The 20313-nt window shown below is 56.8% G+C and overlaps 6 protein-coding genes across 11 annotated transcripts; 1 reads left to right on the top strand and 5 right to left on the bottom strand.

Moving 5' to 3' along the window:
- Nucleotides 1-70: 70 nt before the first annotated feature.
- chsy1 (chondroitin sulfate synthase 1) lies at nucleotides 71-5482 on the bottom strand. Of its 2 annotated transcripts, XM_085907532.1 has the most exons (5): nucleotides 4373-5482; nucleotides 3554-4049; nucleotides 1693-2109; nucleotides 1192-1563; nucleotides 71-1101 (listed from the first exon to the last, which is right to left on the bottom strand). In XM_085907532.1, the coding sequence occupies exons 1-5, from the start codon at nucleotides 4690-4692 to the stop codon at nucleotides 379-381; spliced, it is 2328 nt and encodes a 775-aa protein (XP_085763658.1). In that variant the 5' UTR covers nucleotides 4693-5482; the 3' UTR covers nucleotides 71-378. The 2 variants fall into 2 exon arrangements, with proteins under 2 accessions (XP_085763658.1, XP_085763657.1); XM_085907531.1 differs by having other exon boundaries at nucleotides 71-1563; nucleotides 4373-5481.
- Nucleotides 5483-5544: 62 nt separating this feature from the next.
- Nucleotides 5545-8499, bottom strand: selenos (selenoprotein S). Its single transcript, XM_085907539.1, has 6 exons — nucleotides 7961-8499; nucleotides 7303-7425; nucleotides 6997-7103; nucleotides 6791-6883; nucleotides 6641-6716; nucleotides 5545-6414 (listed from the first exon to the last, which is right to left on the bottom strand). Exons 1-6 carry the CDS (start codon nucleotides 8073-8075, stop codon nucleotides 6326-6328), a joined length of 603 nt encoding a protein of 200 aa, XP_085763665.1. The 5' UTR covers nucleotides 8076-8499; the 3' UTR covers nucleotides 5545-6325.
- lins1 (lines homolog 1) lies at nucleotides 7642-11794 on the top strand. 5 transcript variants are annotated; one of them, XM_085907534.1, is made up of 7 exons: nucleotides 7642-7716; nucleotides 7789-7902; nucleotides 8691-9066; nucleotides 9136-9231; nucleotides 9411-9543; nucleotides 9732-10259; nucleotides 10546-11794. In XM_085907534.1, exons 3-7 carry the CDS (start codon nucleotides 8764-8766, stop codon nucleotides 11370-11372), a joined length of 1887 nt encoding a protein of 628 aa, XP_085763660.1. In that variant the 5' UTR covers nucleotides 7642-7716; nucleotides 7789-7902; nucleotides 8691-8763; the 3' UTR covers nucleotides 11373-11794. The 5 variants fall into 5 exon arrangements, with proteins under 5 accessions (XP_085763660.1, XP_085763662.1, XP_085763664.1 ...); XM_085907536.1 differs by lacking the exon at nucleotides 7789-7902 and having other exon boundaries at nucleotides 7645-7716; XM_085907538.1 differs by lacking the exons at nucleotides 7642-7716; nucleotides 7789-7902 and having other exon boundaries at nucleotides 7983-9066; nucleotides 9732-9906; nucleotides 10153-10259; nucleotides 10546-11792.
- A 391-nt stretch (nucleotides 11795-12185) lies between these two features.
- On the bottom strand, nucleotides 12186-16402 carry gpn1 (GPN-loop GTPase 1). The gene is made up of 13 exons (XM_085907500.1): nucleotides 16177-16402; nucleotides 15544-15637; nucleotides 15363-15469; nucleotides 15218-15255; nucleotides 15045-15123; nucleotides 14845-14939; nucleotides 14736-14781; nucleotides 14485-14631; nucleotides 14284-14366; nucleotides 13894-13933; nucleotides 13732-13822; nucleotides 13240-13353; nucleotides 12186-12663 (listed from the first exon to the last, which is right to left on the bottom strand). The coding sequence occupies exons 1-13, from the start codon at nucleotides 16300-16302 to the stop codon at nucleotides 12557-12559; spliced, it is 1167 nt and encodes a 388-aa protein (XP_085763626.1). The 5' UTR covers nucleotides 16303-16402; the 3' UTR covers nucleotides 12186-12556.
- Nucleotides 16403-17054: 652 nt separating this feature from the next.
- LOC147059797 (interleukin-17F-like) lies at nucleotides 17055-18816 on the bottom strand. Its single transcript, XM_085907502.1, has 3 exons — nucleotides 18181-18816; nucleotides 17426-17622; nucleotides 17055-17352 (listed from the first exon to the last, which is right to left on the bottom strand). Exons 1-3 carry the CDS (start codon nucleotides 18211-18213, stop codon nucleotides 17103-17105), a joined length of 480 nt encoding a protein of 159 aa, XP_085763628.1. The 5' UTR covers nucleotides 18214-18816; the 3' UTR covers nucleotides 17055-17102.
- Nucleotides 18817-18942: 126 nt separating this feature from the next.
- On the bottom strand, nucleotides 18943-20239 carry gtf2a2 (general transcription factor IIA, 2). Its single transcript, XM_085907501.1, has 4 exons — nucleotides 20003-20239; nucleotides 19441-19545; nucleotides 19182-19308; nucleotides 18943-19103 (listed from the first exon to the last, which is right to left on the bottom strand). The coding sequence occupies exons 1-4, from the start codon at nucleotides 20072-20074 to the stop codon at nucleotides 19078-19080; spliced, it is 330 nt and encodes a 109-aa protein (XP_085763627.1). The 5' UTR covers nucleotides 20075-20239; the 3' UTR covers nucleotides 18943-19077.
- Between the last annotated feature and the right edge of the window lie 74 nt (nucleotides 20240-20313).

Below are 20313 nucleotides of genomic sequence, written 5' to 3'. Positions count from 1 at the left end.
CTACATTCCAGATATATGGAAATAGACAATCAAAATATTTCACAAAAAGGTATAAATAAGTGAGATTCAATCATTAAAAATGAACATTTATTTTTTTTAGACACACTTTTCACTTAAACAAAGTTGAAGAGTAAAAAAAAAAAGAAAAAAGTTCTTTGCTCAACTTTGTGAATTTGGGGTCCACCAGAAACGCTGACATTGGCCCAGTAACCAAGCGGCCCTTGAGAATTTTGGCCAGCGTCTTCTGGGGCCAAAGGAAAATCGGGTCCAAAAAGACCACTTGGCGACCCTTTTCCATTGTTCTCCTCGGGAAAGCCCTTTTCCGATCAGCTGGCAGCCGCTGATGGTCAAGAAATGAATGACTGCAGTCGGGCGGGGTCACGCTGTCAGGCGAAGCGAGGCGTTGGCGGCCAGCGGTGGGCCCAGCCGCGTCTTGTCCAACCATAGCTGGGCCAGCTGGCGCACGGAACCCCGCGAGGAGGCCCGGGACCCCAAGCACATCTTGTGCTGCCTCGGCTCCAGGTGGGGGTCGCAGGTGACCGGGTGGTGCACGTGCACAATGCCCGGGTCGCTGCTGCGGAACGGCGTGACGCGCGAGCGCAGGAACTTGTCAAAGAGGTCCACGTCCTCCAGGCCCCAACCCCGGATGGTGGTGTTGAAGCCCCCGGCGCGGAGCAGATCGCCCTTGTGGGCGCACACCACCCCAAAGCCAAAGTTCCTCCACAGGCCCGTCTTGGCGGTGAAGGCGTAGTGGTTGGCGTCGGCGCGTTGCGTGCCTCCGCCGTACACCACCTCGGGGTCGTACTGGCTGAAGACGACGGGGAAGTAGGCGGAGCGGCCAGCCGCCGCGTTGGCCCTGCAGCGCTGCAGGAAGTCGGCGGTGAAGAGGAGATCCACGTCGCAGTAGAAGAGCAGCGAATGGTCGGAGAAGCGCGCCGAGCCCTCCTCCAGCGCCAGCGCCCGCGAGAAGGGGCCGGCCACGGCTTTGATCTCCAGCTCGGCCCGCGGGTACTTGATGTGGTACTCGCGCATCAGCTCCACCTGCTTGACCCGCTCGGCGCCGTCGTCGGCGTTGAAGAGCAGGACGAGGAGCTTGACGTTCTGCTTGGGGATCAGGCACACGCGCTCCACGTTGGCCATGAAGCGGACAAAGACGTCGTAGCGGCCCGACAGCGGCACCAGGATGTTGACCTTGTCGTCGCGGCCGGCGTCCGCACGCTGGCCGACGGCCGGCGCCAGCTTGAAGGGGACCAGCATCTTCAGGGAGCTGAGGGACAGGAAGGAGAGAGAGCCCGAGTGGCGGTCGACGTGCGCCGCCAGGGCGGCGGCGTCAGTGGGCCGCTCCTCGCGCAACTGGATGCGGCTGAAGGTCTGCTGCAGGTACGCGTGTCTGCGCACCGGCACCGTCACGCTCCTGCCTTTGTGCTTCTTGTAGAGCAGCAGCAGGTCCAGCACGTACTCGGCGCCGTAGAGCGAGTTGACCCGTCGGTAGCCATACTGGATCTCCTTGAAGTCGATGACCCGGCCGCGGGTCTCGGCGTTGGCGTTGATCATCTCCATCACCTGCGGGCGATGTCAGGGCGTGTCATTTTGGCCGCGGTTAACTTTTTTTCCTCGGGCTACTTTGCTCGCGGATTCTATTTTGGCGAGCGGGAGCGTTTCGGTCGCTCGCGCCGCTCTCGGCTCGCCGACCTGCATGACGATGTCGTCGAGGGCCTGGCGCTGCGCGGCGTCGGTTCCGCGGCGGGGCGGCTGCCCGTCCCAGGCGGAGAAGAGGTGTCTGGCGCTCAGGAAGTCCCATTCCAGCACGTCGCTGCGGCGGCGCGGCCGGAACCTCATGAAGGAAGGCGACGCCCCCAGCAGCCGGTCCTCGCGGCTCGGCTCGGGGGCGCCCGGGCGCGCCATCCCGACCAGCTCGCGGTGGAGGCGCACGGTGCGGTGGCGCAGCGCGGCCGCGCGCCGGCTCAGCAGGTAGGCGTGCAGGCGATACTGGTGAGGCGGGCTCTTGTTGGGGTGCAGCGTGATGGCCCGGTGAATCTTGCCGCTGCGCAGCTCGCGGATGAAGCCTTTCTTGTCGGGCTCGTAGTTCTCGTAGAACAGCTGCTGCATCTGCGCGCCCGGCGTTACACCGGAGACGTGGTTAGCTCGCGCGCAAGAGCCGGTGACTTTGTTTCCTAAAAATGCAGCCGACAAATGCAGCCTTTTGAATTTAGACATGGGCCTAGAGTTGCAAATCGGCCATTTTGCTTTCGTGCACTGCCGATCCTTCGAGTGCGCACGCCTTGGCCGTCGGGGGGGGGGGGGGGGGGGGGGGGGGGGGGCAGCGTGACTGGCAGCGTGTCAAGAGGCCATCTTTGTGGAATTTAGAGGTTTTTGTTCGGACAGCCTTGGTCACAGCTGTCGCCGCTTCCCGCTGCTGCGGCCTTTCTAAAAGTAGACCGTCCGGGGGAGGGGAGACACCTCGCTATGCCATTCCCAGGCGGGCCCTGCTTTCTTGGCTCCAAAACAAAGATGGCTGAGGGAGGGAGGAGCGCCCGGGAGGGAGGGCCACCCAGTTTGTGGGTGAGCAAGCGTGGCAGCCGCCAACGTGAAACGCTTCTCTTTAACTGATGGGACGGGAGGAGAAGAAAAAACAAAAAAAACAACAACAGCAACTGCAAGGCAACGGCTGTCATCCGCTGCCTTCCCAAGCAAACACGGGCGGATCCAAACATCACGCCCAAAGTCCAAATTAAAGCCGTCTGGGTCAAAGTGACTTCTTTTTTCCCCGTTGGAGGAAACCGCCGCTGGAGCGAATGCCGCCTGTGACCGGTTTGCTCGAGCCAGCGCGGAGAACAGCTCGTTGCGTCCTGAGGCCGTGACACGATACGAGGCGATACTAACCCTACCTCTTGATGCGGAAAAAAAAAAAAAATGTCAGAGGAGTGGCCTGGGGGCCTTTTGGACAACAGGCGGCGCCGGCTGGCGCACGGGTCGGGGCTAAGACGCTTAGCTGCTAATCCACCCTAATTGGATGCTAGCGCCAAGATGTGGGTCAGGAAGGTCGAAGCTTGACCTCATGGCGCCAGCCGGGGAAAGTTAGCGGAGCGGGTAGCGGCAAAGGCCGTTTGACAGATGAGCGCCGGCGCCTGACGAGGCGAGTGCGACTCAAACAAAGCAGCGGCCGCAGTTGCGCCTCGAGCGACCGCGCAGCATTCAAATCCATCCGGATCCGTGTCTTCCGTGAGCAAAAGGCCCAACTGTGACAAAGATCAAGTCTTCCCTCGTTTGCTCGAAAACCCACGCCCGTTTAAACTGACGACACACCCTGTTGGTATCGACGTGTGTTTGAGTGTGTGTGGGTGTGGGGGAGCATAGATAATCCCTGCCAGCACACATGTGTAACATCTTTTTGAAGAAACTGCCGTGCCTGAGAAAATCAACCGGTCAAAAGGCCTGACTGAGGCGTTGACATTTTCAACCGCGGCACGTGGAGAACAATTGCGCTTTGTGGGATTCAAACAAGGATCCCGTGATGGCTTAGCTTAACAACAGCACCCGGCGGCGGACTGACCTCGTAGGACCAGACGCATTGGACCCCGGCGAAGCGGCGCACGCAGCGCCCCACCTCCACGTCCTCGTGCGCCGTGTGCATCTGGCGCAGGCAGCGGCGCAGGTGCGGCCCCACGCGGCGCAGGACTTCTCGGCTCATGACGACACCGGGCCCGCCCATGCAGAAGTTCTCGCCGGGCTCCAGCGCCAGCTTGCCTAGCTCGTCGCGGGCGCCCATGCCCGTCTGGCCTAGGAAGATGGGCGCGCTGGCGTTGAGGCGGCGCAGAAAGCTCTCCAGACGCCGGCCTTTGACGTAGACGTCGTCGTCGGCCCGCATAAACCACTGGTAGCGCTCCAGGTAGTGGTCGTGCATGTACTTGAGCATCAGGAAGGATTTCTTCTGCGGCGGGTAGGAGTCGTCTGCGCCGCGCAGCGCCACCAGTGGCACGGGCGCCGAGGCGTTAGAGCCCTCGCTGGAGAAGAACTCCACCCGGCCCGGGATGCTCCGGGCCCACGTTCTGCAAAGGAGCAAACCGTCCGTCGGAGGGACCGTAAGCATTATTTGGCTCCCCTTGAAGGAGTTTCCACTTTTGCCTACTCGTGGAGAAAGCCAAGTCTCACTCGTGATGACCTACAACTAAACCCACGACAAGCTGACGCCGCGTCACTTCCTTTCCGTTAGCGTTTGTCGAAAACCTTTTCGACGGGGCAAGTTGACACAATCAATCGAGAACTAATCGTTGAGCTTCTCGACACTAAGTTGACTCTGGCTTTTCCTTGAACGCTGGCAGTTTATCTGTCCAACAGTAGCAGTTTGCCCCCTGACGAGGAGAGCGCCTACCTGTGCGCGGCCACCGCGCGGCTGTTGAGGTACTTTTGCGCGGTCATGACGCCCACGAACAGGAAGTCAGTGGAGCGCGCAGCTCCCGAGGACGTCGTCTCCGTCGCCGGCGGGCGGCTGTCGCGAGGTGGCCACAGGGCACCGGCGGCGCTGAGTCGCTCGTTGAGGCGGCAGCCGCCCGGGTTGCCTTTGGCGATCTCCGCGGCCTTGGGCAGGATGAGGCGAGAGGCCAGCGTGAAGCCCAGCACCAGACCCAGCAGGACGCTCAACCAAGCTCTCCGGCTCCGACCTGCCATCCCTCCAGACAAGCATGAATTCATGTCCGAGGGGAAGAGATGTCGAGTGTCGGCCACGCGCCTTCTGCGTCTCGCTCGTGGTTCTTCTTCTTCCGCTTCCTCTTGTGCCCACGTAGCATCCCCGAAAACTGCTAGCCTGCCAGCCGTCGGCTCGCTTGCTCGCTCGCTCGCTCGGACGGGCCCGGCCCAAATCGACCCGAGCTGCCGGACGGCGACCGTCGCTCGCCGGATTGCAGGTGTTGAGTGTGCGTCGGTTGGGTTATTCAGCCAAGTTGGCGGCAGGACGTCCAGCGACGCAGAGTGCACGAGAGCGCTTGAGCTTTGCGGGCTTCCGCATATGGGCTTCCTTCCAGAGGGCGTGCCAGAGGCGTTCGGGTCGCATGGGGAAAAAAGCGCACTCAGCTCACAACTCCCCTCACTCTCTTTACGGACCTTCTTCCTGTCTCACCACTTTCAATTGGTGCAATATGATTACGAAACGGAAACCTGGCGAGAACCACAATTCCAAATGAGGGCACAATTATAATGTTTGCAGAGCTTTCGACAATCAAAATCGGTCAGACACAAGTGCACAGGGCGGTCATATCGGTGAAAACAAACTGTCCGCTCAATGAAGAGCACTGGACAGGATTGGGACAAATTGATGGGAAATGGACGTCGATTGTGGGCGGAAGCGGTGGAAAAATGTTGCCTTGCTTTGGGGACGCAGTTCATGTACGTTGCTGAGGCATCCTAGTGACGGACGCCCCCTAGACGCCATTAGCTGTAATTACAACGACGAGCAAGCCCGGTGCGGAAAACGCTGATCGGCCTATGTTGACCATTGTTTACCGTCACCTTTTTAACTAAGGGGGGTGGAGAAGAGACACTAAAGTCTGAAGTTGACATAGTTTGGTTTATTGCTTTAAAATGTGGGCAGCAGAAGAGCAAAGTTTTGTTTTGAGTCAAGCGACCAGAATGTGAAAAGGGGACTGACTCTCTTGTACATGTCACGTTTGTGGCAAGCATGAAATCAAACACGCAAGTCAATCCAATGGCATTCCTTTAAATGCGCCTCAGTCAATTTCCGCCCCACCGGGCCCGTTGACATAAGCTCACCCATCTCCAGAAGTTCCAGAGCAAACGAGCCAATCGGATGGAGGAGAATCACGTCCAGGTCGAAATGTAAGCAGAACTCCGGCGTTAGCTGCGAGTAACGACAGCAGCCCGCGAGAGAAAAAAAATTGCAGGATATATTGAGGATTGCCGACGCCCCGGCTCAAACGTCTGAGACATCCGGGAAAAGAAAAAGCAGGTGCGAAGACTTTCAGATGCGAGCTGTCGCAATGCCAATCTTGAGAATGTACAAGAATTTAAAGCCCAAGAGGAGACACCGACGCCGACGTTCTTCAGCCTCGCTCGCTGGTCGGCGACCATTTCCGAGCGCGACGTCATCCCGAGCTCGCGGCGAGAACCGGCGCGCTGACACGCTGCGGCGAACCCTGCGGGCCATTGTAGGAATTCTTGGATTCTTATACTGCCATTCATCTTACGTAGAGGAGCAGGGGGTTCGCCGGAGCGTAATGCGCGTTCCTTCCGAGGAGCCGCGAGCCGATGTCAGCCGGTGCCTTCGTGCGGGGGGGGGCACGTACGTGGAGGTCGTCCCGCGCGACCTCCTCTAACCTCATCCGCCCGAAGGGGACGGGCCCCGCCTGCCGGGGCGCCATGAGCACGAGCCGCCGCCCTCGCCGCTCAGAGGACTGTACTCTGAAAGACAACGACAAGAAGCCGTTGAGCGAGCGAGCAGTAAAGTCAGCTCACATGCCGCTTGAGGTGCTCAAATGACTGAGGGGCCGTGCATGGATTAGAGCCTCTCGGGCTCCGTTGCCATCTCTTTGTTGCGCTTGAGGTGTTTGAAGGAGTCCGCCGAGAAGAGCCAGCAGCCTTCCTTGCCATATTAGTGGCAATTTGGGTGCCTTGCATTTTGCGTTACCTGAGCTGCGAAGCGGCTTCTTCTGGCTCTTGGCCTTGAGCGCGGTGCTGGATGAGGCGCCGTCGTCGTCGTTGCTCTGCGGAGGTTAGACAACACGTCAGGAGCCGCGCGAGCAAGCGGAGGAGAGACCGCCCCACGTTTGTCACTGACCTCCTGCAATCGTCTGGAAGCCCCTTTGAAACTTTTGCCCAGTTGCAGGCTGTCCCACTCCTCAATCTTCTGCCTCCTCTTCTCCTCCTCTTGCTAAGGCATACGTCGTTTCACAGGTTACACGAGGAAGGGGCCGGTCGCCTCGCCGGCGCGCGCTTGGGCTGCTTGCGCTTGGGCTGCTCGCGCTTGGGCTGCTCGCGCTTCACCTGCTTGCGCTTCTCCCTGAAAATGGCCGCCTTGGCGTCCTGCTCCTCCTGCATCTTCCTCCGAGACGCCTCCATGGCCTCCTGCCTCCTCACCACCTCCTCGGCGTCTACACATCAACATCAGTGTCGGCACTCAAAAAACACTGGCCCTGACTCGCCCCGCCACTCGCAAGCTCAAGTCGTTCAACTCCTTCCAGCGTCACGGCGGAAGCGCGCGTACGAGCCAATAGTCCGCCAGATGCCAACCAAAAGACGGCCGCCCGCCCGCCAGCCCGCTATCATTTGAAGGTGCTGACGGCGAGTAACCTTGCAGAGTGGGGGCGGGGCGGGACCTGCTCCTCCTCTTCTTGGCCAGGTAGACCAGCAGCGCGCAGAGCGCAGTCAGCAGCAACAGCAGGTAGCAGCCGTACACCCACAGCGGCTCGCCGACTGAAATTGTGCAAAACACAGAGCGAAGGTGGAAAAGCCAGAGTCTTACGAAATGACAACAGGTGACTTGACGATCAAATGTTTTTCATCCAACTTCTTCAGCGAGCTGATCATTTGAGTTTCGAAAGTCGTATACCACGGGACAACTCGTCATTGGCCACATTTTCATATCATCTTCCTGTGATAGTAGGAAATGGTTTCTCGAAAAAGCTGCAACAACTGGTGTTCGTTCTCGCCCACATTGTTTGGTGTCACGGACAAGCGTAGACTTTCCATATGAACAAAACGCAGGTAAGATAGGATTCATGTGTCGCGTCGCCTCGCCTCGCCTCACCCGTAAGGACTGCTCCATTTGTGTGATAGCGTTGGCGGATGCTGCTTTCTTTCCTGTCAAACGTTCCTTTTGGGTGACAGTCGCGAACAGAGCTAACGGTCACCCATGTGACCCAAAAACGCACAGAAGCGTCAACACGTACGGTGAGCAAAAACCAGTTGTTGCTTTGAGTGTTCAAGTTACCAATCTTTGGTTACCTACCCATGAGGCTAACAGACGACAGGTGGTCGTGCTGCTGCCGCTTCGGCGCTTTCTCGCCCTCTTCCGGTAGCACCTCGCCGTTCTCGTCCACGTCCGCAATCTCCACGTCGTCCATTTGGCCTCAAATTCCACGCCACGCCTAAATGATGGCGCCCGCGCGTCCAGGAAATCTATTATCACTGGAAATGAGCCCAACTTAACCGTCAGCGCTGTTGACTAGGCTAGGCGAAGGGAGAGAGATCGGCATTCGGCGGACGATCCTAAACAGGCTTTGCCAGCTATTCTTCTTCGTTAGACAGCGACTGACTGCTCGCAGTTCGAGTTACCGCCCTCTACAGGAGGGCGGCGTTGCTACGTCACATCGCCTCCGTCACGTCCCTTGCACCGTGCGTATGGAATCAAAAGGGAATCGACGTATTTGAAGCTGGCTCATAGAACGTCGTCGAAAGCAAGATGAAAGAAATCTCTCGAACTTGAATGATTGATGAGTGTCTTTTGGGGGGGTTTAAAAGAGGGAGAAAGTTACGTTAGGCTGTGGCGCTCATTAGTATAAGGTGACGGTGCATTGAGTGACGCCCTGACCCTCAGCCACGTGTATTTTTTAGAACACGCATTACTCTGTGGCCCGTTGTCGAATGAGTTGCTGGAAAATAACTACACATTTAAATAATAAATGTATAATATCAAAGCTTGCTAGCAACAAAACCGGTCGCTCTTTGTTTCTGTTTAGTTTGAGAAAGCGATAAGAGAACAAACCCGCGTCGACGTGACGCCTCGTGTCACGTGACGCCAGCCAGTCAAAGATGGCGTCCCCCGGCGCATCGCCTGGGAAGCTCGTGGCCGTCCTCGCTGAGGCTTACGAGTGCTTGGTGAACGCGCGTGCTACAAAACCGAAGCAAGACCCCGAGCAGTTGGCGCGAGCGATCCTCGACGGCGTGCACGCCCATCCTCGCCACGGCGCGGCCGCTCAGGATGCGACCTGCTTGGCTCTGACGCTGATCGGCAGGATGGTTGCCACGGTGACCGCTCCCACGTCAAACCTCGCCCGCTTCTACCAAGACACGCTGGAGGTCCTGCTTCGGGACCTGGACGTCGTGTCTCAGATGGTGAGTGAGTGAGTGAGTCTCGCGCGGCGTCCCGCCTCATCTCACAATGCTAACGCTAACGCGCGGCAGGTGGCAACGTTTGCGTGTGAAGAGCGAGATCAAGTGCTCCGTCACTTGGCTGCGAAGAGCGCCTCCGCATGTGTCCTCTACCAACTGCAAGTATCCGTAAGTGCTTTATTCCAAGGCGATACAAATCCATTCAGCCACTCCAAGACAATCTAGAAGCGCCCAGGCAGAGACGACGACGGCGGCGGCGGCAGCAGCAGCAGCGTCAACGTTTAAGCTGATATTTGACAAGTGCGCAGAGTCATTTCCAGACAAATACCTTTATGACCCAACGATAGGGCGTGCTCCATCCCTCCTGGCACGGGACCTGCGAGCGGGCGCTGCTCAGCTTGCCCGCTGGCCCCCAACTGGACGCCTGCTTGTGGTCGCTGACGCACGTCCTCCGGGAACTTCTGCGCGCCAAGCGCCCAGGTCAGGTGTCACTCACCCTAAAGTAAAGCACCGGGGGGAGGCTAGTTGCTCAGTGGCTTTGACGCTGGCACACCAGATCTTTGCAAAGCGCGTCATCCTTCCGTAGCACAAAGGCACGGGCCCGTGGTTTGACGGGCGCGACGTCCCGACCAAAAAGAAAAGGCTGACTTTTGTCTTTGATCCATCAGAACCCGTCGGGACGCTCGTCGCGGCCTTTGACGTGAGCGTCTGCGCCGCAGCGTCCAGGTTCCTCGGTGCGGACCAGAGCGCCGACGGCGCATCTGGCCTCGCCGATACCTTTTGTCACCTGCTGGACTTGCTGGAGTTCCTCACGGCATCCGGCGGCGGGAGCCCACAGCTGACGTACGTCCACGCCGCCGCGTTGGTAGCTGCCGTCAGCCGCGCGCCACGCTATTTTGTCAGCAAGAGGGCGGCGCTGTTGCTGAAGCGGGCGGCGCTGCGCAAAGCCGGCGAGGACTGGCTGGGAACGTGCGGAGAGAGCGCCACCGACCTCGGCGCTCTCGCCGCCGCCGTGTGGGACGCGGCGGCGACCGATTGGCTGTCGAGCGTGAGCGCCGAGTCGCTGACCTTTTTCGGCGGGTCGAGCAGCACCAAAGGAGGCAGCGAAGACGGCAAGTGCGACACGGCCATGCTGCGTGCCGTCAGCCTGCTGCTCATCAAAAGCGTCCAGTATCACGTGACGCCCGCCGCCACAGGTGAGAACACCAAAATGACTAGCATGTTTTTCCTGCCCTGCGATTGGATGGATGGATGGATGGATGGATGGATGGATGGATGGATGGATGTTTTCCTGTTGCCGTGACGACGTGGGCCATTTTCTTGTTTGTATTGCCCGGCATATGTAGCAATGTCGTCCACGCTTTGTAGCCGTCAAGACGTGCGCTTGTGCGGCTCAGACGGGAAACCTTTTTTGATCCTTGCGGTGGTCACGAGAGCGCCGGTCTCGCGGTCCCCCGCCATCACCACGCCACATTTGTCCAGGCGACGGGGAGGCCGGCGGCCATCTGACCCGTCTGTGGCGGTTCCTGCGCGAGAGGGGGGTGCGGCCGACGGACGGCGACCACGACTGTGCGCTCCTCCCGCTGCTGTTTGGCGAGCAGGACGACGACATGATGGAAGCGGCCAAAGCGGCGCTCGTCATCTTCCTCCGCCTCAGGTACGTCAATGGACGACTGCACGTATTTGGCGCTTCGCAGTGCCGCACATTCACACACCAGTGGAAAGCTGCTGCCATGCATGGCGCTGCCAGGTCCACACTGGGAGCAAATTGGTCACTATTTGCGAAGCCAAAACAAAATTCAAGTGGCGAGCGGGTTTTCACCATTGGCAGTGCCGCCCCTGCCAAGAGCAAATGCGCCTTTGTCCCTCCCGGCAGAGAGGACTCCGCGAGCGCCGAAGCGCCCTGCGCCGCCGGCTGCAACCCGCACTGCCACTTCCTGTTCCTCCTGCGCTCCGTCTGGTGGGACCACCGCATCCTGCTGGACTTCCTCATGTCGACAGAAACCTGCTTCCTGGAGTACTTTCTGCGCTACCTGCGCTACCTGAGGACTGAGCGGCGGGGTTTCGCCGCCTCGTGCCGGCGACTGGACGCAGAGGCGCCTCCGAGGGCTCCCTTTGGCCGAGACGGAGGAGGGCGGCGGCGGCGGACGGGCGAGCACACGTTGGGGAGGGCGAGGCGTTGCCTGCTCCGGCTGCACTTCTTGCTGGCCAGGCTGCACCACAAGAAACTTTTTCCGTACAAGGCAGACCCGCTCCTGCGACTTTTATGGCAAGTAACACGACAGCCTGGCCAGGAAGGACTGACCTGACTGACGACGACGCGCTTCATGCCGGAACTTAGCCACTCCTCTCGACAACCAATCGATCATCGGATGAGTTGCTCATGGTTAGCAGTTTGAATTTCAGCCTCTGAACAAATTTATCATTTGGTAAAATAGTCACGAGGTGAGCAATTTTAAAACGCCATGAACTTCCAAACGCGTCGCCCACCCCGATAGCAGAATTGCCTGTCTTTTTTTTTTTTTTTTTTATACACGCCCACTATCTGTCGTGTCTCAATTTAAAATTGCAATTAAAAAAAACAAAAAACACCATGTGTCTTTTCTGTAATTGTCTTTGTGGCCCTTTAACCTTGCGCATGCGCCGTACATTCTAAATAGTGCTGCACACGGGCAGCCATTGTTGCCATCTTTGCTACAACAAACACGGCCTGTGCCACTGGTTATTTGGCCACTTTTGCTGCTTGAAATGATTTGCAAAGTTCAATGAAGCAGTAAAACCTCTGCCAGCTAAAGTGCAGCATAACAAACATACAATCGGATTGAACGGGTTTGACGCGTGTTTCGGACGGCGGCTGGACGATTAGCCATCAACGTACCACAGGAGCCGGCCGGCCGGCCGGCCGCTCTATGTACTGACCAGCTGACTGAGCAATGGCGGACAGCGTCTGTTGAGGGGATTTGTGGAGAGATTGCTGCTGCCACTGCTGCTGCTGATATTGCTGGGTGGGGCTGGCCTGATCTGGCCAGGGTGTACTAAAGAAAACGTGGAAAACAAAAAGATACTGATAAAATTGGTGGCGATCCCTCTCAAAGTTGAATTAAAGAACAAGACTAGCTCACTTTGGGTATCAGTGCTAAAAAGCCTCCAGCACGTGCCACTTTTATTTTGAGCAAAACACACACATGGAGATTTCATTCAGTTTGTATTAGGAATACCAGAGAACTAAAGTCCAGTGGGGATAGGGACACAATCCACAGTTTACATTACAAACGGATTAAGGTTAAGAGGGGAAAAAAAAAACAAATTCAAAGCAGGGATTATGCCCCAATTAGCGTTTTCCGAGAAAAACAGGCTTCCCCCAAATAAATGAATTTGAAATCAAAATACAAGCCTTTAACTTGGTTCACATTTGGCCTTTTTTACACTCATTGCGGATGGCGTCATCAGCAGAAATCTCCGCTCGATCGGCTTTGGCTCGAGTGGGCGTCCGTCAAGGACCCTCTGGCGAGCCGCGCTTGCGATTTCGCACTTCCACCACCTCCCTCCTCTCCCGCAAGAAAATTCCAAAGGAGTCCTTCTCTTTGCTCTCCTCCACTTCTGTAAACAAACAAACACACACACACACACGACACAGGAGATTTGAAACGCTCAGCGCTACAATGCTCCATCCCCAGCCATTGTGAGGAGGAGGTGAATAATGAGCAAGCCAAAGGCACAGCAGAGTGCTAGGCAAGTTTAGTATTTCAAGAAGAAAAAAAGATGGCGATCAAACTCAAGGCCCAGGGGCCCAGATACGGCCCGTCACATCATTTTATGTGGCCTCCGAAGACAAATTGTGTCAATAGTAAAATTACAAATTGTCCTCACTTTTAAAGAAATACAGATATTGCCAGAAATTCTTATTACCATTGAGCTTTTCACAATATTTCAGCAGTTTTAGTCTCCCATTTCATACCTAGTGATTCGGCAGTTTGTCGTCTAGCCTATACTGTATATAATAAAAGGCGCTGACGTTCATTATGGCCCTCTCAAGGAAACTACCATATGGAAGAAGCTTGTGGGGGTGAGCGCAAACACGCTCGAGAAGGACCGCAGAGGTCACTTTCTGTTTCGGAGGACGTGCCAGATAGAAGCCTCTGCTATCAACGGCGCACTCAAATCAATGAGTCTTACTACTGTGGTCCACGTCGTCCGTGTCGCTGTCCGCCGCTGCCGCCGTGTCATCTTCTGAGTCACAGACGCCACGAGTCATTATAAGGTCGCTGGGCCCGCTCACATTGGCTTTTTCTGCAACAAACAAGACACACACCAAAAAAAAACACCTTCATGAGAAACGGTATTCCCCGTGTTGAAACACTGACAGGAGCGGCAAGACCGGCCCGGAAAAAAGGCAAGCTGTGTTGCGTTCTATTCTTTCCACTCAACATCTACCAGTTTCCAATGCACAAACTGATCAACCAATGGAAAAAGAAGAAAGAACGAATAAAAAGAAACAAACAGCAGCACACATTATTTTGTTGTCTCCATTTCATTCCATTCGAGCGCTTTCATTTGGGAAGACGCCCGCCACTGACTTCTTGACGCTACCAAGCCAAAACGCAAGTGAGGAGAAAGGGGCCCCTGCGCCCGCCCGATTGCCGTCGTTTTTTGTTTTTTTTTGCCCACCTGCAACAGACGCCGACGGCATGCGGACAGCGCCGAGATCCCTGGCCAGTCGCTCCAGCTGTTCCCGCCGCTTTCCGCTTTGGGCCTCCGTCTGTCGGCGAGAAAGGCACCGAGGAAGCTGGAACTCTGCGCCACCCGTCCGGGGAGCTCGGAAACACTCACCAGCTGCTGGCGGAGTCTCTCGTATTCCGGTCGATAATCCCTGAACGACACAAGTGCAAGTGCCGGATTGATTTGAAGCATTTCGAGCGACTGCTGGCTAACGTGTTAGCGTCCGCAAGGTTGCCCGCTAACTGCGCCTCGGCGGCAGATTGGCTCATTAGAGCGAGGAGCGCGGTGGCCCCGCACGCCGTGAGTTTACCGCCTGCTCTGACATCCAAGCGGTGCAGGAGCAACATTGGACGAGACAACCGGCACAGGAGCGGGCCGATCGCAAGTCAGTCAATCGCAAGCTGAGAATTTGACCAGCGGCTCGGGAGTCTTTTCGTAACGCTCGGAGGGGAGTTAACCCTTACCTTAGCGTTAAGGGCGCAATCAGCAAAAGACACTCACCTTTCGTACTCGTCGGCGGCTTCCCGCACCTGAACCAGCAGCTCCTCCAATCCGCTGCCCGTCACTGACGACACACCCGCTACCTGCGCGACAACCGCAAATGACTCTCTATTTTGGAGCGCCGTCGGGAAAAGAACACAAAGAAGCGCCAAGGCCACCGTTGGGCGTCAGGCCCTGAAAGGAAGCGGCCGCCTCGGTTACCCTGAGGTTGGCATAGAACTCGTCCAGGACCAGACTCATGGAGCGAGTCAGGTTGCTGACGTACGAGCTTTCCTGGTTGAGGGCGTCCTGGAAAGCTTCAAAGTCCTTCATCCACTCCACGGCGAAGCTTTCCTCGATGATGTCTGTCTGCAAGACGCCCAGGCCGTTGTCAGCATCAACGGCCAGCTGATTCCCAAATTCCCATTTGACCTCAAAACAAAGAGGCGCTGAAAACAATGATGCGCGCTCACTTTGTTCATGACCACAACGAAGGGCAGTTTGGTCTTGTAGAGAATGCTGAAAGGACAAACATTGGCTCAATGGCAAAATGTCACAGCCTCAAGACCTACATTGACCTACCTGCAGGCGTACAACATGTTGGACATGAAGGTGACGGGACTGACGCTGCGGGACGTGTCCAGCACGTAGAGCACCACGCAGGGGAAGGACGAGGCCTGGCGAGCACGGGCGCGTCAATCAATTGCGCCAGCTTCGAGCACGTCAATCGTTTACGCCGGCTTCGAGCACGTCGATCGTTTGCGGCGGCAGCTTTGACGCACCAGCGCTTCTGTGATGATGCTGCCCGACGCCGACCACGTGAACACTTCGATCTGGCCCGGCGTATCTATGAGCACGTACCTGCGGAGGGATGGAGGGAGGGAGGGAGGGCGGCGCGGCGTCAAAACCAGTGTGCCAGATGAGCGGGCCTCTTGCTGGCGCTGCCTTAACTGACCTGTGACTGTGCTGCTTCTTCTCAATGAAACGCATCACCTAAAATAACAGGCAAACGTATCATTCATGACTACATTTGGAGCGTGGAAATGACGGGGAGTATAGCGGACAGGCGGGCAAATTGGGCCCGGCCCGGCCCGGCTCACCTGATCAAAGCGCGTGGCAAAGAGGTTGAGCGACGTGACGATGGCGCCGTTGGGTCCCAGCCCGTACTGCTTCATCACCTCTTTGTAGTTGACCGTGTCTCGAATGTCTGCCACCCGCCGAGTGGGTCGAATGTGAAAGGTCACGCGGGGAAGGGAGCCGCGTCCAGCGTCGTCGCCTTACCTATGTTGGCCGGGAAGGGAACGTCGAGAACGGCCGGGTCCAGGTTGATGAGGTACGGGGGATTTTGGAGGGTGTGAAGGTGAGCCGCCAACCTCTGTGGAATCGTCCAAACGAGAAACCCACCACGAGGCCATGATTAGGACAGTCCGTTAATGCCGTCGGCGGACTTTTCCGACATTTAATAAAAAGGACAACAAAACTACCGTTGAGCCGTATCGCCCAAGAGGGAGTGAGCAAGCAAGCTTTTGGAAAGTGCAACTACTTGAATCAACAAGCCTTTATAGCAGTTATGACACGGTATGGTGTATTCATCAAGCCAGTGTAGGTACATTTCATTCGCAGTATAATATCCAAGAATCTGAGACGTTTGCGACGATGACTGATCAACTCAAGTGGCTCAAACTCAACTTGAGTATGGAGTTTAAAAAGCAAGAGCGTGTAGGCGAGGCGGCTTCGGGTCAGGATTTGAGGCTAGCCGAAGAGACGGGAAACGCGACAATGACTCAAGAAAACGTGAGCAGATTTTTGTTTGACTCGACGTCCTCTCGGCGCGCCGTGAGCGCAGTAAGTGAGTGACACTTGATGCTGTGCCAAGGGGGCGCTCGCATTGGCGCCATTTCTTTGCAGCGCTACCTGAACGAAGGTCGTCTTTCCGGATCCGGCCATGCCGAGCACGAGCAAACACACAGCTTTTCTCCCATCGTCAACATTCTTTGCCTCATCCGACGAAACGCCAACGTTTGCGTCGCGCGCCGCCATTGCCTAACGCGTCTCGTCTGTGGATCCTTCTTCTTCTTCGCCTTTTTCTTCTTTAGCTTTTTCTCCTCCTTCTTCTTCTCGCCCCCCCCCCCCCTACTTCTTCTTCGTCCCCCTCTTCTTCTCCTTCTTGCGCATTACCGCCATCCACTGGTGCAAAGCGCGAACCAAACTGACGACTAAACCACTCAAAAAATCAAATCTCTCAAAACAACTCGCTCAAAAATGAAAGGCGTTTGCCCCCGCTCGACTTTAGACAACATAACCGCCTTGGATTTGATTCTCCACCTGGCTCTCCTCTCTGACCGCCATTTGACTCCCAGCTTGGCACACCGACAGACAGACAGTTAGACAGACCGACAGAGCAGCGCTTCCTCCCAATTGGCACGCTACCTGGTGTCCAATGGCAATTAAGACGTTCTCTCTTCTCTTCTCCTCTCCTCTCCTCTCCTCTCTTCTCTTCTCTTCTCTTCTCTTCTCTTCTCTCCGGTTTTGTGAAGGAACGCCTCCAAGCAAGCAACCGGGCTACTTCACGCACATTCAGAATTAGCTTTATTGACCAAGTTTGTGCATGCCAAACAGGGAATTTGATCTCAGCCTCTGTACAACATTCAGGTAACTCACAACAGTTAGTCACAGGATGTTATTGCACAGTGATGACTCCGCATCAGCCTGGGGGACTTTCACACACGCTCTTTCGCATCCCGTCGAGGGGTAGAAGGGAGAGCCAAAGAAAGAAATTGGATACGACGCAGTGAGTTTGTCACATTTATTGGTGAGATTTGTTCCCAATCAAGGCGACGTCAGAGGCGTGGCCGCCGCTGATCTCTGACACACGTGCAGCCGACAGCGACGAGGCGGCGTTCCAAGCGGTAGCGACGAGTCTGATGCGGGGGGGCGCCCGACGACTTGACGCGGCGCAGCACCAGAACCTGATGCAGGATGGGGCGCGACTCCAGCCTCAGGTCCTCCACCCCGCTCGAGTCCAGGCAGCCGCGCAACACGCAGCGGGCCTCAGACACGGGAGGGAAGAGCGCCGCGTCCTGCGACACGCTGAGCGAGCGCCACAGAGTCATCAATATGGAGCTGCTTGGATGTGTGCGTGCGTATGTGTGTGTTTGCCTACTTATACGTCCAGGGTGAGATGGAGCGGTTGTGCAGCGCTCGCACCGTTTTGGCAGAGAGCAAGACGTCTGGGTTGAACTCGAGGGTCACCGTTTCGGTGGCCGCCTCGTGGTTCCTGTCTTCGGACCAGCGGGCTGCTCCCGCCGCGGCCACCGCCGCGGCCTCCCACATCAACGCCGTCGACATTGCCATCGCCACCTGAACGCATCGCACCCAGCGCTCATCAAAGCTAAGAAAGCCCACGAGAGGAACGAAAAGTATCACGGTACGCCCATTATGGCCGACGTATCGTTGAAAGCGGAACGTGCACGGGAACGGGCAGACATTCAGTGACGCCGTTCCTTCTTCATTTCACGCTAACTGCTTCAAGCACGGGGCACGAAAAGCCAAAGCGGAGGATGGCACGGCACGTAGTAAGTGCGCCCACCATTTCACTGTGACCTTTCAAGAGGCCCCAAAAGGGAGACGACAGCACACGGAGATAGATCTGCCACCATGAGCGGGCGGGGGCGTCTTAAACGGTCGCTCGGTACAGCGCCGCGCCCCATCCGTTGCATCCTGCCAACTGCGCCGGCCCCTGCTCCAGGTTTTGAATTGGACGGGACTCGACCCGGCCGGCGGCGAACAAACAGAAAGGCGAGCGCGCGCCGCAACACAGACGGACGCAGAAGGCTGCGCACAGGGAGGACAGACGGACGGAGGCAAGCTCAAAAGCCACGGCCATCTGAGGAGATGCTTGGCCAGCTCGGGTCTTACCGTCAGGAGGGCGCCGTTTAGTGTGGGAAACATTGTTGTCACTCAGCAGAACGCTCCTTTGTCACACGACGGCCGCCGGAGGTACACCAATGACAAGTCTGCGCCATCCCTCGGGGCCTTTATCCTCATCTGCCGACGCCTGTTTTGTCTTTGATCTTCCTCGCTAAAACCGCACCGGGCGGCGTGTCAAAGTGTGACGGGGCGCGTCAAAGCGTGACGCCCGACCCACTTTCGATTCTTTGATCTGGTCAGGTTCCGCTTTGGGATGAAAGGACGGTGACTTCCCCGCAGCCACGCGCTAGCTAGCTAGCTAGCTAGCCAGTCGCCGCCCAGCCAGGCTCTCGCCCGACATCGGCCACAACGAGCCAGGGCAAAGTGAAGGGGCAGAGCCGGGACGTGGGAACCTCTCTCCTTCCGCTGTGAAGTAGGCCCTCATCTGGCCTTTGACGGTTGCGCAGGGAGATGAAGACGAAGAGACAGGAAGCCGTCCGTGCGTGTCAGCGAGTCTGACCTGCTTTGGAGTGACTCACTCGCAACCACACAGCTGCAGCGGCGCATCCTCTGCGTCCTTCCTTCCGCCTGCGTTACGACTCGGCCGACTTTCTTTCGCTGCTCTTCTCGCCCGATCCGAGACGCTTCTCTTTGCCACCGGCGTCTCTTCCCAGGAGAGCGTCTTGTCGTTCAGTCAAAGGCAGCGGCAGCCACGCCACTCTGTTGCAGTGCCGCAGACGCTCGGCGCCGTCAGCCAAAAGACACGGCCGCTTGACTTGTTCTTTTTTATTCAAGTTTCATCAAAGTAGAAAACAAGACTAAAAGAAAATGCTGCAAGTTGCCTTGAACACATAAATGACACGCATATGTACACTTGAGGAGAGGCTCTCGGCAGAAGGCTCGCGCTCACTCGGCGGCATTGGAGCCGGAATCTGGAAAAGACAAGTGTACTCATTAGCAACGTAGAAGACAGAGCAAGGTGGAGGAGGCTCGTGCACGCCGCCACTTACTCTTTCCGTCGCACGCCACAATCTTGACTTTGTCCACCTCGACCAGGTCGGTGACTTCTCGAAACTTAACGTCGTTCAACACAAAGGTCCACACGTTGTCGCAAAAGCGGTACGTGTTCAGCGAACCCTGACGACACAAGCGCAGGGTCAAGACGCCCAGAGCGGCAAAAGTAACGCTTGGACTTTGTTCAAGGGCGGCGGGCGCAAATTGACAACCAAGGAACACGGGACGTGCAAGCGCTCCCCCCGGCGCGCTCACCTTGAAGTTGACGCGGTTGCGAACGCGGTTGGCCAGCGCCGTGTTGATGGCTTTGTCAAACTGGAGAAGAACCTGGAGGGCCAACTGGGGCGTGATCTGCTGCGTCTGACAGACAGACAGACAGACAGACAAGAATAGTACGTACGTTTGGTTAGGAATGGACGCCACGTTTCATACAGAGCGCGACTGCCTTTCCTTTTCGGACCCAGTGTAAAAGGTCACAGTCGATACTGTTCACGATACCAAAACGCTTGTATTATCGTCCGGATTGAAGATACGTCTTCTTTGGACTTTTCTCGGTCCCACCAGAGCCATCTCCTGCCCGTGTGTCGGGGCGTCGATGTGCCACATCCAAAATGGCCAACGGGCTGGCGTAGCGTAAATTGGGGAGGACGGGCGCGTATGTTGTCATATCATTGAGTGAACCAACCTAAACGCGCGAACGTGCCGATGGGAATGGAGAGTGTGAGTGTGTGTTAGTCGGCAGAAGAAGTCGAAGAGGCTTGAGCCGGGGGATAGCGGAAGCATTAGCAGCTAGCTAGCTCGCTCGCTCGCTGCTCACCTGAATGAGCTCGTCCAGGCTCTCCTGCAAACTGTTTCCCAGCGTGGTGTTCCTATACAACTGGTACGCCATGCCGAGCGAAGCGCGAAGCACGAACGCCGCAAGGCAACAGAGGCAACCGGCGAGGCCCGCGACCGCACAGCAGCAGTAGTAGTAGTAGTAGTAGCAGTAGCAGCGTCGTCGTCGTCGTCTTCTTCGTCGTCGTCGTCGTCTTCTTCGTCGTCGTCGTCGTCTTCTTCGTCGTCGTCGTCGTCGTCGTCGTCTTCTTCTTCTTCTTCTCGCGCTTGACGGGGAAACAACTTCTTTTTCTT

Source organism: Syngnathus leptorhynchus, chromosome 3 (assembly GCF_054491065.1).
Source record: "Syngnathus leptorhynchus isolate UIUO chromosome 3, UIUO_Slep, whole genome shotgun sequence".
NCBI classification, from domain to species: domain Eukaryota; kingdom Metazoa; phylum Chordata; class Actinopteri; order Syngnathiformes; family Syngnathidae; genus Syngnathus; species Syngnathus leptorhynchus.
This window is presented reverse-complemented; position numbering and strand designations above follow the sequence as displayed.

Bases quoted from the DNA above. Each gene is read 5' to 3' on its own strand.
- gpn1 (XM_085907500.1), bottom strand. From the start codon at position 16,302: ATGGCGGCGCGCGACGCAAACGTTGGCGTTTCGTCGGATGAGGCAAAG. The intron at 15,124-15,217 runs GTCAGTTAAGGC...ATCCCTCCGCAG, and splicing joins AAGAAGCAGCACAGTCACAG to GTACGTGCTCATAGATACGC. The intron at 14,782-14,844 runs GTAGGTCAATGT...TTGTCCTTTCAG, and splicing joins AACATGTTGTACGCCTGCAG to CATTCTCTACAAGACCAAAC.
- LOC147059797 (XM_085907502.1), bottom strand. From the start codon at position 18,213: ATGTTTCCCACACTAAACGGCGCCCTCCTGACG. The intron at 17,623-18,180 runs GTAAGACCCGAG...CGATGCGTTCAG, and splicing joins TAAACGGCGCCCTCCTGACG to GTGGCGATGGCAATGTCGAC. The intron at 17,353-17,425 runs GTAGGCAAACAC...GCGCTCGCTCAG, and splicing joins ATCTCACCCTGGACGTATAA to CGTGTCGCAGGACGCGGCGC.
- gtf2a2 (XM_085907501.1), bottom strand. From the start codon at position 20,074: ATGGCGTACCAGTTGTATAGGAACACCACGCTGGGAAACAGTTTGCAG. The intron at 19,309-19,440 runs GTGAGCGCGCCG...TTGTGTCGTCAG, and splicing joins GCAACCGCGTCAACTTCAAG to GGTTCGCTGAACACGTACCG. The intron at 19,104-19,181 runs GTAAGTGGCGGC...TGTCTTTTCCAG, and splicing joins TGTGGCGTGCGACGGAAAGA to ATTCCGGCTCCAATGCCGCC.
- chsy1 (XM_085907531.1), bottom strand. From the start codon at position 4,692: ATGAATTCATGCTTGTCTGGAGGGATGGCAGGTCGGAGCCGGAGAGCT. The intron at 4,050-4,372 runs GTAGGCGCTCTC...GCTCCTTTGCAG, and splicing joins CGCGCGGTGGCCGCGCACAG to AACGTGGGCCCGGAGCATCC. The intron at 1,564-1,692 runs GTCGGCGAGCCG...CATCGCCCGCAG, and splicing joins TCGACGACATCGTCATGCAG to GTGATGGAGATGATCAACGC.
- lins1 (XM_085907534.1), top strand. From the start codon at position 8,764: ATGGCGTCCCCCGGCGCATCGCCTGGGAAGCTCGTGGCCGTCCTCGCT. The intron at 9,544-9,731 runs GTCAGGTGTCAC...TTGATCCATCAG, and splicing joins TCTGCGCGCCAAGCGCCCAG to AACCCGTCGGGACGCTCGTC. The intron at 10,260-10,545 runs GTGAGAACACCA...ACATTTGTCCAG, and splicing joins CGTGACGCCCGCCGCCACAG to GCGACGGGGAGGCCGGCGGC.